At 40.9% G+C, this 12,987-nt stretch overlaps 1 protein-coding gene across 5 annotated transcripts in view; it reads left to right on the top strand.

Annotated features, from left to right (window-relative positions):
- The window catches only part of SEC14L5 (SEC14 like lipid binding 5), a 94,637-nt gene that overhangs the window by 36,672 nt on the left and 44,978 nt on the right, over positions 1-12,987 (top strand). For all 5 annotated transcript variants that reach the window (XM_043971035.1, XM_043971044.1, XM_043971059.1 and 2 more), the window contains exon 3: positions 12,810-12,959. In XM_043971035.1, coding sequence (XP_043826970.1) covers positions 12,810-12,959 — 150 coding nt within the window. The remainder of the gene's footprint in view (positions 1-12,809; positions 12,960-12,987) is intronic.

Below are 12,987 nucleotides of genomic sequence, written 5' to 3'. Positions count from 1 at the left end.
TTAAATCTGGGGTTCTTTGTTTTTGTTTTAGTAAGGCACCTAGCTGCCCCCCATACACAAATTCTTAAAAATACGTACATATATACATGGATACATACATGCATATATACATACATGTCCTCAAAATACTTTTTTTCTGTATTATGAACTTAATGATCATTGATAAACACAAATATTACAATATACAAAGAACAAAAGAGGATTATATATGAAACCATGTGGCACAGTGGATAGAGTAGGGTCTTAGTAAGGAGGACTTGAGTTTAAATCTGGCCTCAGACTTTTACTAACTGTGTGATCCTGGGTGAGTCACTTAGTCCCTTTTTGCTTCAGTTTACTCATCTGTAAAATGGGGATAATAATAACATCTACCTCCTGAGGTTGTTGTGAGGATAAAATGAGATAATGTTTGTAAAGCACCTATCACTGCCTAGACAAAGCAAGCACTAAATAAATGTTAAACTACTACTATTACAACTATTACTACTACTACTGGGACAGCTAGGTGGTGCAGTAGATAGAGCACTGGCCATGAAGTTGGGAGGATCTGAGTCCAAATCTCACCTCAGACACTTACTAGCTGTGTGACCCTGGGCAAGTCACTTAACCCCAATTGCCTTACAACATACAGGGCCATCTCCAGTCATCCTGATCTATATCTTGCTACTGGACCCAGATGGTTCTGGAGGAGAGAGTGACGTTGGTGACCTTGCGCAGCCCTCCCTCACTTAAATCCAGTTCACTGCAAGTCATGACATCACCCCAATGTCATGATCCTCTTTGAGAATGAAGGGCAAACAACAAGTATTACTATTATTATTTGGCTTTTGAAAAGAGTTTAAGCTAAATTTAACAAAGTGGTGATAAAGTAGCCCTATTTGTATGCCCTTCTGAACTTTCTCTTTTTCTCTTAGATGCTTTCCTTCCTTCCTTCTTTCTTTCTTTTCTTTCTTTCTCTCTCTTTCCTTCCTGTCTTCCTTCCTTCCTTCCTTCCTTCCTTCCTTCCTTCCTTCCTTCCTTCCTTCCTTCCTTCCTTCCTTCCTTCCTTCCTTCCTTCCTTCCTTCCTTCTTTCTTTCTTTTTCTTTCCCTCCCTCCCTTCTTCCATCCCTCTCTCTATCTCTCTCTCTTTCTCTTTCTTTCTTCTCCATCACTTCTCAGTAATTTGCCCCCCCACCCCCCCCTTCCTAGTAACAAATAAGCATAGTCAAAAGAAAGCATATAAACCCATTAGCAATTTTTGAACATGTACGTTTCATTCTACATATCTAGTTGGGAGGCATGGTTCATTATCAGTGTTTTGAAGTCATCAGTAGTCCTGATCATCAGAGTTCTGAAGTCTTTCAAAGTTATTTTCTTAAATACTTGTTAATTAGCTGACCAAGAGAAGGGAATTAGCCCAAGTTAATGGATGAATTTGTGTCACTAAGTAGGATCACAGGATCATAGATTCAGAGCTGGAGGGACTGTCTAGTCCAATCTTCTTTTTTACAGATGAGGAGAGAGGAGGAAACAAGCATTTATTAATTATCTGCCATGTGGCAGGTGCCAAGCTAAACACTTTATAAATATTATCTTATTTGACTCTAACTACAGTCCTGAGAGAGGGGGGGTTCTCCATTTTATACTTGATAAAACTAGAGACAGACAGACAGATAGGTTAAGTGACTTGCCCAGGGTCACACAGCTAGGAAGTGTCTGAGGCTGGATTTGACCTCAGGTCTTCCTGACTCCAAACCCAGTGCTCTATCTGCTGCACCCCAGGTAGTAATTAGCAGATCTTGGCTTTAAACCTAACTCTGCTGACTCCCTTGTCAGAACTCTTTCCACTTCAAAGATCTTCCTTTGCTAGCTTAGTAAATATTATCTTGAAATTTGAGGGTTTGTGGAGTTCTCTGGAATGCTTGCAAAAGATATCTCACAGCTGGATCATGTTCTCTTCCCTCTAAATTTTTTCAGGGCCTGTGTACTGGGATTTGACTTGGCTTTGTTGTAGTTCTGGGCTTATCCTCTGTAGACTAGGCTTTGAGTCCTTGCTTAAGACACAAGCAAGAGAACCCACTAATTAGTCTCTTGCAAATTCACGTTTTTACGTAAGCACTTATTCCACAAACATCAGCCAATAAACAGTCCAAGAGTTGCTAGTGAATAGGTCTTGAGAACCACTCTGTATTAGTCTTTTAATTTGGAGTGATATTCTATTATTTTCAGCCTGTGCATCTACTCAAGTTTTGGCTAATTATTTTACTTTTTGCTCCAGGAATTGTCTATTGCATTATTTGGAGCTATTTGGAGAGATGTTGTGGGGAGCTCCATGAAGTTACTGCCTTTCCTCCTCCATCTTGGCTCCACCTCTCTATTTTACTTTTTATAAGAGAGGGTTTAGTGGTGGAGGGCATATCATGAAATGTTGTTGTTTATTTGTCCTTCGTTCTTGAAGAGGACCATGACATTGGGAAGTGATGTCATTACTTTCAGTGAATTGGATTTAAGTGAGGGAGGGCTGTGCCAAGTCACCGTCACTCTCTCCTCCAGAGCCAACTGGATCCAGTGACAATACATATATCAGGATGACTGGAGATGGCCCCCATTAAGAAATGATAATAGTGTGGAAAATAAAGGTATTATAATTAAAAGAAAATTTCAGATTCTAAAATAGGTTTGATCCCATGACTAGAGATGGGTTTTTTTTTTTAAAGAATGTAAGGAAGGTTCTAAAAAATAAAAATATGACTCTATAATCTTAAATCCTCCAAAAGAGAAAGACAACAGAAGGAGGCATCTATAAAAACCAGTGGGGCTAAAAAACAAAAAAACAAAAAACAAAAAACAAAAAAACCCAGTGTGGCTACACAGGGAGCTCTTAAATGAGCTCACATTTTAAAAGTATATGTCCATAGATGAGAGGAATAGTAGATAGAGATCTGTTCCCTAAGCCAAGAAACACCTGGATTCAAGTCCTACAACTAATGCATATTTGCTGTGTGACCATGGACAAATTACTTAAACCCTCAATGGTCTAAGCAGCTTTCAAGGACTATAGCATATCTACCTGCATGGGTAGAGGAGATTTCTTATTTGGAGCTCCCTATGACAATAAAGTCACAGGTCTAATCCTTATTTCTATCCCTATGCCTAAAGACAGAAGGAGAATCATATAAGAAGGACAAATACAAAAATGGGGCATGAGTTTATGACAATAGTGTCAGAGACTATTGCCCAGGATCAGTTGAGACTTATAAAAGTTCTAGAGACAACAAGGGCTGTTTTCAAAGCTATGTACAGAGCAAAAAAGAACAACAAAGGCATACATCCTTCTAGTATTCTCCCTTTTGGAGTAATCTGAGGGAACTGAATAAACATCACCAGTTGCTACTGGACTTGGATGACTCTGGAAGAGAGACTGAGGCTTATGACTTTGTGCAACTGTGTCTCACTTAAATCCAGTTCATAATGTCATGGAGAGAATGGGGTAGGGGGTTTGGGGTTCTTAGGAATTCCTCTTTAAAGAATTACACCCTCTTGCACACAAAAGCAGTTAGAATAAGATGGTAGTTTATTTAGGGGCAAGGGAAGGGAGGGGAAGGGAAACCATGAAAGAAATCCTTGGACTTTCCATGGGGAGAGAGGCATGGCACAAAGCATGTGGCTTTGAGATACCAATCTCCTGGAGCAGGAGACTGGCAGGTACTTTTATAGAAGACTGATGGGGGGGGGGTGACCATCTGACTGTGGAAAGTTCCTTTAGTGAGGGAGGACCATTCCCCACTGGTGGTAGCTGGGGGAATTGGGTGAGGGGTGGAGGACCATCCCCCACAGGTAGTGACTGGAGGAATTGGGTGAGGGGTGGCTGTGGATCTCTCAAGCCATCTCTCTCTTCAGGACACAAAGGCAGCAGCCACACCCAAACTTATCTCCCCAGGGGTAAGGGAGACCAGAATGAAGAGTGGAGGTCCCAAAGCTAGCTCAGTTGGAACTGGTTCTGCTTATCTCTCTAGGTGTATCTGTCCTGTAGTTTAGTTTCTCAAGGAGAATATTCCTTGATGTACCCCAGACAACTTCTCTGTGCCCATAACAAAACTGAATAAACACCTTAAAGATAGATCAATTATGAAGTGCTTACTAGGTGCCATGCATTATGCTATATGCTTGAGTTACAAATACAAGCAAGCAAGATGGTCCCTAGCTTCAATAAGTTTATATCTTCTTTTTTCTTTTTGGTTAGGCAATTGGGGTTAAGTGACTTGCCCAGGGTCACACAGCTAGTAAGTGTCAAGTGTCTGAGGATGGATTTGAACTCAGGTCCTCCTGAATCCAGGGCTGGTGCTTTATCCACTGCACCACCTAGCTGCCCCCAAGAAGTTTATATTTTAATGGGGTAGACAACACATAAAGGAGATTGTTGTTCATCCTTCACTCTGGAAGAGGACCCATGACATCAAGAGGGTGATGCCTTGTGGATTTAAGTGAGCCAGGCTGTGCAAAGTCACCAGCCTCACTCTTTCCTCTAGAGCCATCTGGGTCCAGTGGCAAGATGTAGGTCAAGACCATTGGCGATGGCCCCAGGTGCAGTGAGAGACCTTGACCTTTTAAGCTAAGGTCCTTCCCAGGTCTCACTTTGTCTGAGGCAGCACCAATTCAGTAATTAAAGGCTAGGTAAGAACTGAGGCAAAAGATGGCCTAGTTTGCCTTCATAAAAGAATCAGTCAGGGAGGGGAAGACCCCTCCGAGTTTCTGACCTGAACATAAATAATTGCTATTTATACACTCTGAGCCATCCAAACCCAAAGAGTGAGGCTTGGGCTGAGACCTATTATTGGCCAATCTGAGAGAGCCAGAGGATTTGGGTTTAAAGGCATAGTCAAGTAGCTCTATTTGAATCACAATGGGCTTTAACAAAGCCTGTTTTTCCAGAACTTTATTTCAAGAAATCATAAATCGGAAAGAAAAAAAAAGAGAGAAAAAAGAGTTAATTGTCCCAGTTTTTTGAAAAAAAAAAAAGATAGAATAAATAAGGAAGAAAAAAAAAATCTAGACCCCCAAACCAAGGATACCTTGTGAAATATAAATGATCACAATGTATATTTTGAGGGCAGCTAGGTGGCACAGTGGATAGAGCACTAGCCCTTGAGTCAGGAGTACCTGAATTCAAATTCGGCCTCAGACATTTAACACTTACTAGCTGTGTGACCCTGGGCAAGTCACTTAACCCCAATTGCCTCACTAAAAAAAAAAAAAATTATATTTTGAGAGCAAGTTTAGCCGAGATTCAAGTGAACACCGGAAAGGTTGTTCTAGGGAATCCCCAATGAGAAGCTGGAGGTCTCAGGGTAAAGATTTCCCCAGGATGGTAACTCCATTGGCTAGGGGGTTGAGTACAGAATTTGGATTGAGCCTGGAATAAAGTGACCATAGGTGGGGCTGATCCTGAAATCAGGAACCCAAGATAGGCAAAGGGAGACTAAGAAAATAACTGTCGACAATTTGAGTGAATTTAAGTCTTCAGTCCTGATTAAATTGCCCAACAACTCAGAGAACTTGAAGAAGCTGTTATCAATAATCTCTGAGCAACCATGGAAAATAGAAGTGCCAAAACATTGGAAATGGGCAAATGCCATCTTGATTTTTCAGAAAAGAGATGGATTGCTAAGCTACAGACTTTGTGAGGATCACTTGGAGCTTTTTTTTTTATTTTGGTGAGGCAATTGGGGTTAAGTGACTTGCCCAGGGTCACACAGCTAGTAAGTGTCAAGTGTCTGAGGATGGATTTGAACTCAGGTTCTCCTGAATCCAGGGCTGGTGCTTTATCCACTGCGCCACCTAGCTGCCCCACAGCTTTCTAAAATAAAAAATGAAATATGATTTATGAGTATTCAGAAAAGAACATTGTGATCACTAGAAGTCAACATGATTCACTAAAAATTAGACATATCAGATTGACCTTATTTCCATTTTGAAATAGATTTGTTGTTTGTCCATCATTCTTGAAGAGGACTGTGACATTGGGATGATGTCATGACTTGTATACTGAATTGGATTTAAGTGAGGAGAGGGACTGTGGAACGTCACCAACCTTACTTTCTCCTTCAGCGCCATCTGGATCCAGAGACAAGATATATGTATCAGGATGATGAGATGGCCCTAGATGTTTTTAAGGCAATTGGGGTTAATTGACTTGTGAAGGGTAACACAGCTGCTAAGTGTCTGAGGTAAGATTTGAACTCAGGTCCTCTTGACTCCAGGGCCAACTCTCTATTCCCTGCACCACCTAGCATAAGCTGACTGTTATCTTGATTACAACAAAACTTTTAACAGAGTCTCCTGTGATATTGTCATGGGGAGAATGGGGTGGGTGGTTTGGGGTCCTTAGGAATTCCTCTTTAAAGAATTACACCCTCTTGCACACAAAAGCAGTTAGAATAAGATGGTAGTTTATTTAGGGGCAAGGGAAGGGAGGGGAAGGGAAACCATGAAAGAAATCCTTGGACTTTCCATGGGGAGAGAGGCATGGCACAAAGCATGTGGCTTTGAGATACTAGCAGGTACTTTTATAGAGGACTGATGGCGGGGGTGGGGGGTGGGGTGGGGGTGACCATCTGACTGTGGAAAGTTCCTTTAGTGAGGGAGGACCATCCCCCACTGGTGGTAGCTGGGGGAATTGGGTGAGGGGTGGAGGACCATCCCCCACTGGTAGTGACTGGAGGAATTGGGTGAGGGGTGGCTGTGGATCTCTCAAGCCATCTCTCTCTTCAGGACACAAAGGCAGCAGCCACACCCAAATTTATCTCCCCAGGGGTAAGGGAGACCAGAATGAAGGGTGGAGGTCCCAAAGCTAGCTCAGTTGGAACTGGTTCTGCTTATCTCTCTAGGTGTATCTGTCCTGTAGTTTAGTTTCTTAAGGAGAAGATTCCTTGATGTGCCCCAGAGAACTTCTGGGGTGCTCTGCGCCCATAACAATATCTTTCTTCATACTGAAATATGGATTAGATTGTATTACTTCTAACTGGTTGTACAATTTTTTTTTTTTTGGTGAAGCAGTTGGGGTTAAGTGACTTGCCCAGGGTCACACAGCTAGTAAGTGTCAAGTGTTTGAGGCCAAATCTGAACTCAGGTCCTCCTGACTCCAGGGCCAGTGCTCTATCCACTGCGCCACCTAGCTGTCCCTGGTTGTACAATTCTTAAATAAAGCTGGAGGGGAGACTCTAGTTGGACATCACAGGCTTTATGTTTGGACCTGTCCAGTTCAAGATATTGATCAACTTTTGGTGTTTTCCTGTTTTCTCATTATTCAGATTTGCAGATGACACAAAACTAAAAGAGATGGGTAATATGACAGATGACTTAACTGAGATTTAAAATTATTTGGGCAGATTGGAATGTGAAACCAAGAAGATTAAATGGAGCGGGAACAAACATAAAATCTTATATTAAGGTCCAAGAAATTCAGTTGCACAAGTACAATATGGGAGTGCCCTGACTTGTTAACCATTCACATGGAAATCATCTGGGGATTTCGATGGCCTGCAAACTTAAGCTAACAGCATTCTTTTTTGAATGCTCACTCATAAGCCATGTTTAATGAACTGTTCTAATTTTTTTTTTATGGAGTCAGTCTGTAGTTATAGCTAATAAAGTTAACTGTATTTTATATTTTATTAATAGAAGTAAGGTACCTATATTATGGGAAGTAAATGTCTTGCTGGCCTCTTTGCCAGTCTGACCATATTAGGAATATTTTTATCCCTTCAGGGTTTACTATATTTTAAGAGAGATATTGACAAACTAGAATATAGCCAGAGATGGGGAACGAGGAAGGAATGGAACTTAGAAATCATTCAAGGAGTCATTCAGCTAGCATTTATTAGTACCTACTGTATTCTAGGCCCTGTACTAAATACTAAAAGGAAATGAGAATGATTTGCCAGGAGAGATGAAAGGGTGAAATGAGAGCATATCCAAGTATTTCTTGGAGGTATTATGTACAAGAGAGAGTAAGCAAGCTTATTCTGTTTTGCTCTAGAATGGCAGAGGTAGGACCAATGGGTGATAGTAGGATCATTGGGTTGTAGAGTTAGAATTCAAAGGAACCTTGAAAGGCCATCTATCCATCTATCCTTTTTATAGATTTTATAGATTAGTCAAATGCAGCTCAGAAAAGAAATGTCATCCAGTAAGTGGTAGAATTGTAATTTGGATGCTTGTCCTCTGACTCCTGCCCCAGTATTCTTTTGACTATACCATGCTGCCTTTCCTGCACCTGTGTAGTCCTTTACTGCTTAAAAAAATGCTTTTACGTACCACGTCTCAAAAGCCTTCATGCAGTTTTAGGCTATAATGACTTCAGTGCTATAAACACTGCAAACTAACCAAGAAGCATCATTTGAGAGGATGGCTATTTAAAATTTTGAAAATATTGATGTCTTTCTTATTATAATTCAGCATAACCATTGTCTTATACTATATATCACCCTCATCAGTTTTTGAACTTGATATGGTATCTCAATGACTGAAAGGATTTGCATTTGTCATCTAGCCTTAAGATCTTTAGCCCTAAGAGGGAATGAAACAAACAAAAAATTAACATTAAAATTCATTATTTAAAATTCACACAAGTAAATAAGTACAAAGGAAATTTAAATAACTCCACTTTCAAATGATTTCTTGTTATGTTTATAGCATTTATGCTTCTGAAGTTATTAAAGCTTAAAACTGCACTAAGACTTTGGGGTTGTACTGTATATTATCTCTCTCTGTTTTGGGGGAATGGGTGGGGCAATCACGGTAAAGTGACTTGCCCTGGGTCACAGAGCTAGTGTCTGAGGCAAAATTTGAACTCAGGTCCTCCTGACTCCAGGGCCAGTGCTCTATTCACTATGCTACCTACCTGCCCCTATCTTGATCCTTTGAGTAAACCTTTAAGTACGTATTTCAAATTATCTTTATTTTTGTGGATGGGGAAACCGGGGCTTCAGGATTTTAAATGATTTTTTTCAAGTTTATATAGCAGTTAAGGAGTGGAGCCAAAATTTCAACTCTGGTCTTACTATAAGGAAGGAGTGAATTCCAGGCATGGAAGACAGCCAGAAAAAGACATTGGAGACAGAGGATGGAGAGTCTTTCATGAATGACCAAGAGAAGGCCAACTCAGCTGGATCAAAGAATTTAAGAGGGGGACTAAGGTATCCTGAGTCTGGACAGGCAAGTTGGAGCTAGATCATGAAGCTCTACATAAAACCTAGGCAAAGGAGTTTACATTTGTACTAGAGGAAATAGCAAGCCACTGGAATTGGTAGAATAAGGTAATGTCATGGTCAGATCTGTGCTTAAGGAAAAGCACTTCCGAAGCAATGTGGAGGATGGATTGCAGTGGGGAGAGACCTGACACAGGGGAAGGCAATTGGCGGCAGTCCTCCTCAAGCTATTCCCTACACAAGGGAGAAAAACCTGAGTAAGATCGAGGGCTCAGAGCTCTGAAATGTACAATGTGAACAGAAGTCCTCATTAGAATTCCCTCTGCCAGCCTTTGAGAGGCCAGGGAACCTTTGGAACTCCAGGGATGGCACAGCTGGGAGGTGGAAACTCACAGTTGTGTTGTTTGTTTGGTTTACCACCAAACTCAGTAAATCTTTTTTGTGTGTGTGTGTGTGTATAAGGCAATTGGGGTTAAGTGACTTGCCCAAGGTCACACAGCTAGTAAGTGTTAAGTGTCCGAGGTTGGATTTGAACTCAGGTCCTCCTGAATCCAGGGTCGGTGCTCTATCCACTGTGCCACCTATCTGCCCCAAACTCAGTAAATCTTTGAGGAGGAATCTGTCCGAGTCCCTCCAAAGTCACAGCCAGAAAAAAGAGCCAAAATGGCCAAGAAACCTTCCCCATTTCCCAGCCCGGGCAGTCTGAGCTCTGTGAGTGTGAGAGCTGTCCTTCCTCTTGGTAGCAGGTCAGGCAGGATGTGTCCTCAGATGCCTTGGTTATTTTCAGAGTGGGTGTTAAATCCCAATCCCAGGACATCTAAGGAGGTATGATAGACACTGGGAGTGGTGTCTATCTAGTAAATTCTGTTCTAATAAAGGTGTCCACAGATGCTGTTCCCACCCTTGTACTGAATGGGCCCTGAATGAAGCAGGAAATCTCCTCTTTCTTGGTTCTGAAAGAACATCAACACCCTTTAGAGGATGGAAACTGTATTTCAGTTTCACATTCCTCAGCTGAGCATGTCCTCAAGCTTTTCATGTGACCTTGTACCAAATGCAGGATCCCAACAGCAATGAGCTACCACGTAAAACACATTTGTTCTAAGGAAGTCCTGCGTAAACAGTAAAGCCTTGGGGAGCCCTCTCTGTCCTGTGTGCCCTGGAGCCAGCTCCAGGGACTTCAGAGTTGACGCCCAGGGCAGTTTACCCTTTCTTCTGAGGTTTTATTTATTTGATTTTCTTTGAAAAATTTTTTTAATGATAAATTTAACCACTTAAAACAATATACAGAATAAGTTGCTGGGAGAGATCTCAGAGATTATCTCATATTACAGATGAAACAGTTACATTGACCAAGACAAATAAATTAATGTACAAAATAAGGAATGAGATCTTACACAAACCCCTCAGCATTTAACAAAGTAGTACCAGATAAATTAACAAATGATGGAGAGACAAAAATGTTTTGCTCTGTGCCCCTTTCTGAAACAGCCTGAAGTTCCATTATCTTTTACTTTTCTCTCTCCCTTTATTTTTCCTTTCTTCCCTCCCTCTTTCCCTTGCTTCTTTCCTTTTTCTTTCTTTCTTTTCTTCCTTCTCTTTCTTCCTACCTTCCTTCCCTTGCTTCTCTCTTTCCCCCTTCTTCTTTCTTGCCTAGTTTCTTCCTTTTTCTAATTGCACCTTTCTTCTCTTGTTTCTTCCTTTCCTCTTTCTTCTTCCATTTCTCCCCTCCCACTCTCCTTCCCTTGCTTTCTCCTTTATTTTTTCTCTTCCTCCTTCCTGCCTTCTAATGTCCACATGGATGAAATTCTGGTTCTGTCAAATTTGCATTGTATCACTTCATATATTTTCCCACATTTTCTTGAACATTTCATATCAAATTATGGGGCCATGATATTTCATTAGCATATCATAATGTATTCATCCACCCTTTAATTACTGGAAGTATACGTCGTTGGGGTTTTTGCTTGGTTTTTGTTATTACACACAAATCAACTATGATTCTTTTTGCAAAGATAAGTTCTTTTTTTTTTCTTTTTATGATTTTTTTTTTTAGCTTAGAATCCTAGCAATGGAATTGCTGGGTCAAAAGGCATGATTAGTTTTTATGACTTGTCTATTGTAGCTGTATTTCTAAGCAGTTTATTGGGGTGTTTTTGGGGTTTTTGGTTTTTTTGCAGGGCAATGAGGGTTAAGTGACTTGCCCAGGGTCACACAGCTAGTGTCAAGTGTCTGAGGGCAGATTTGAACTTAGGTCCTCCTTAATCCAGGGCTGGTGCTCTATCCACTGCACCACCTAGCTGCCCCCTAAGCAGTTTATTGTTATGTGGAACCTAAGCACTTAGTTGTCCATTCCCTGCCCTGCGTGTAGGAACCAATCTTAAAATGCTTTGGGTTGAAATAGATACCATGGTCCCTGCCCTTAATGAGCTTACAGTCTAATTGTTCATAAAATAATATGCTGGGGTTGATAGAAACAAGGCTAAAGTTAACTGCTGGTTGTGGAAATGTTTTGCATGACTACATATGTATAACCTATTGAATTGCTTGTGATCTTAAGGGGGAGTGGGGAGGGAAGGAGAAAGAGAATTTGGAACACAAAATTCTAAAAACCAACATTAAAAATTGTTTTTATATGTAATCTGGGAAAAATAATATTCTAAATAAAATAAATACAGAGTTAACTGCTAGATTTTCAAGTGGGGCTGCAAACTTAATGAAAAATTAATGTAAAGCATTCTCAAGTGAAAATCTCTCTCTCTTTATGATGCATTTTTATCAGGTATGGGGGGATTATATGATTTAGTGTTCTTTTTCAGCATTTTATCTTAAAATTCCATCCTAGAATTCTGTCTCCTAGAAGGAGAGCTAAGACAGAATCTAAGACAGAGGAATGCAATGTGATGTCTCAATGGGGCTACTCTCATAGTAGACGACTAGAAATAGGGTATTTTTCTGTGTGGTTCTTTAAGAAAAATGGCAGTGACATACAGACTGGCGTCAGTGACCCTAAGCTTCCTGGTATAGTCAAGGAACTGTTTTCTTTTGCCAGAGAATGGATCTTCCTTCCTTATTTGCTTAATAAGCTGGTAAGGTCATAGAATCCTAGAATTTTAGATCTAGATTCTAGGGATCATTTTTGTCAATCTCTTTATTTTATGGATGAAAAGACTTGGGCTGGAAGAGGCTATGACTTACCCAAAGTCACCCGGTTGGTGCATGGCTCCATCAGTCCATTGATAAACATTTATCAAGTGCCCGTTATGTGCTAAATTCTATACTAAGCTCCAGGGATACAAAGAAAGGCAAAAGACAGTCCTTGCCCTTGGGAAGCTCACAATCTAATGGAGAAAACATGCAAACAACTACATTAAAAACAACAATAACCTATACACAGGATAAATAGGAAATAATCAACAGAGGAAAACACTAAGATTAATAGGGATTAGAAAAGGCTTCCTGTAGAAGGTGGGACTTGAAGGAGCTCAGGGAAGCCAGGGGGCGGAGGTGGGACAAGAACCCACATCTCAATGAATTTTTCCACTCAATACAGGAGGCATCTCTCAGCGTCAGACTGGCATCCAGAGACTGGTATTTATTCCCATTTTTGCCTCTCCTAGGCCTATGAAAAACGTTTTCCAACATGCCCCCAGATACCTGTCTTCTTGGGCAGTGAGATCATTTATGAATCCAAGAGCCAGGACGGATCCATTCACGTTGTGGAACGCAGTTGCAAACTGACTGTAGATGCACCACGGTTATTAAAGAAGGTAGGCCTTGAAACCCTTTCCCTAGGTT

This window comes from Dromiciops gliroides, chromosome 1 (genome assembly GCF_019393635.1).
Source record: "Dromiciops gliroides isolate mDroGli1 chromosome 1, mDroGli1.pri, whole genome shotgun sequence".
NCBI classification, from domain to species: Eukaryota; Metazoa; Chordata; class Mammalia; order Microbiotheria; family Microbiotheriidae; genus Dromiciops; species Dromiciops gliroides.
The sequence above is the reverse complement of the archived record's forward strand: the minus strand, read 5'-3'. Positions and strand labels throughout refer to the sequence as shown.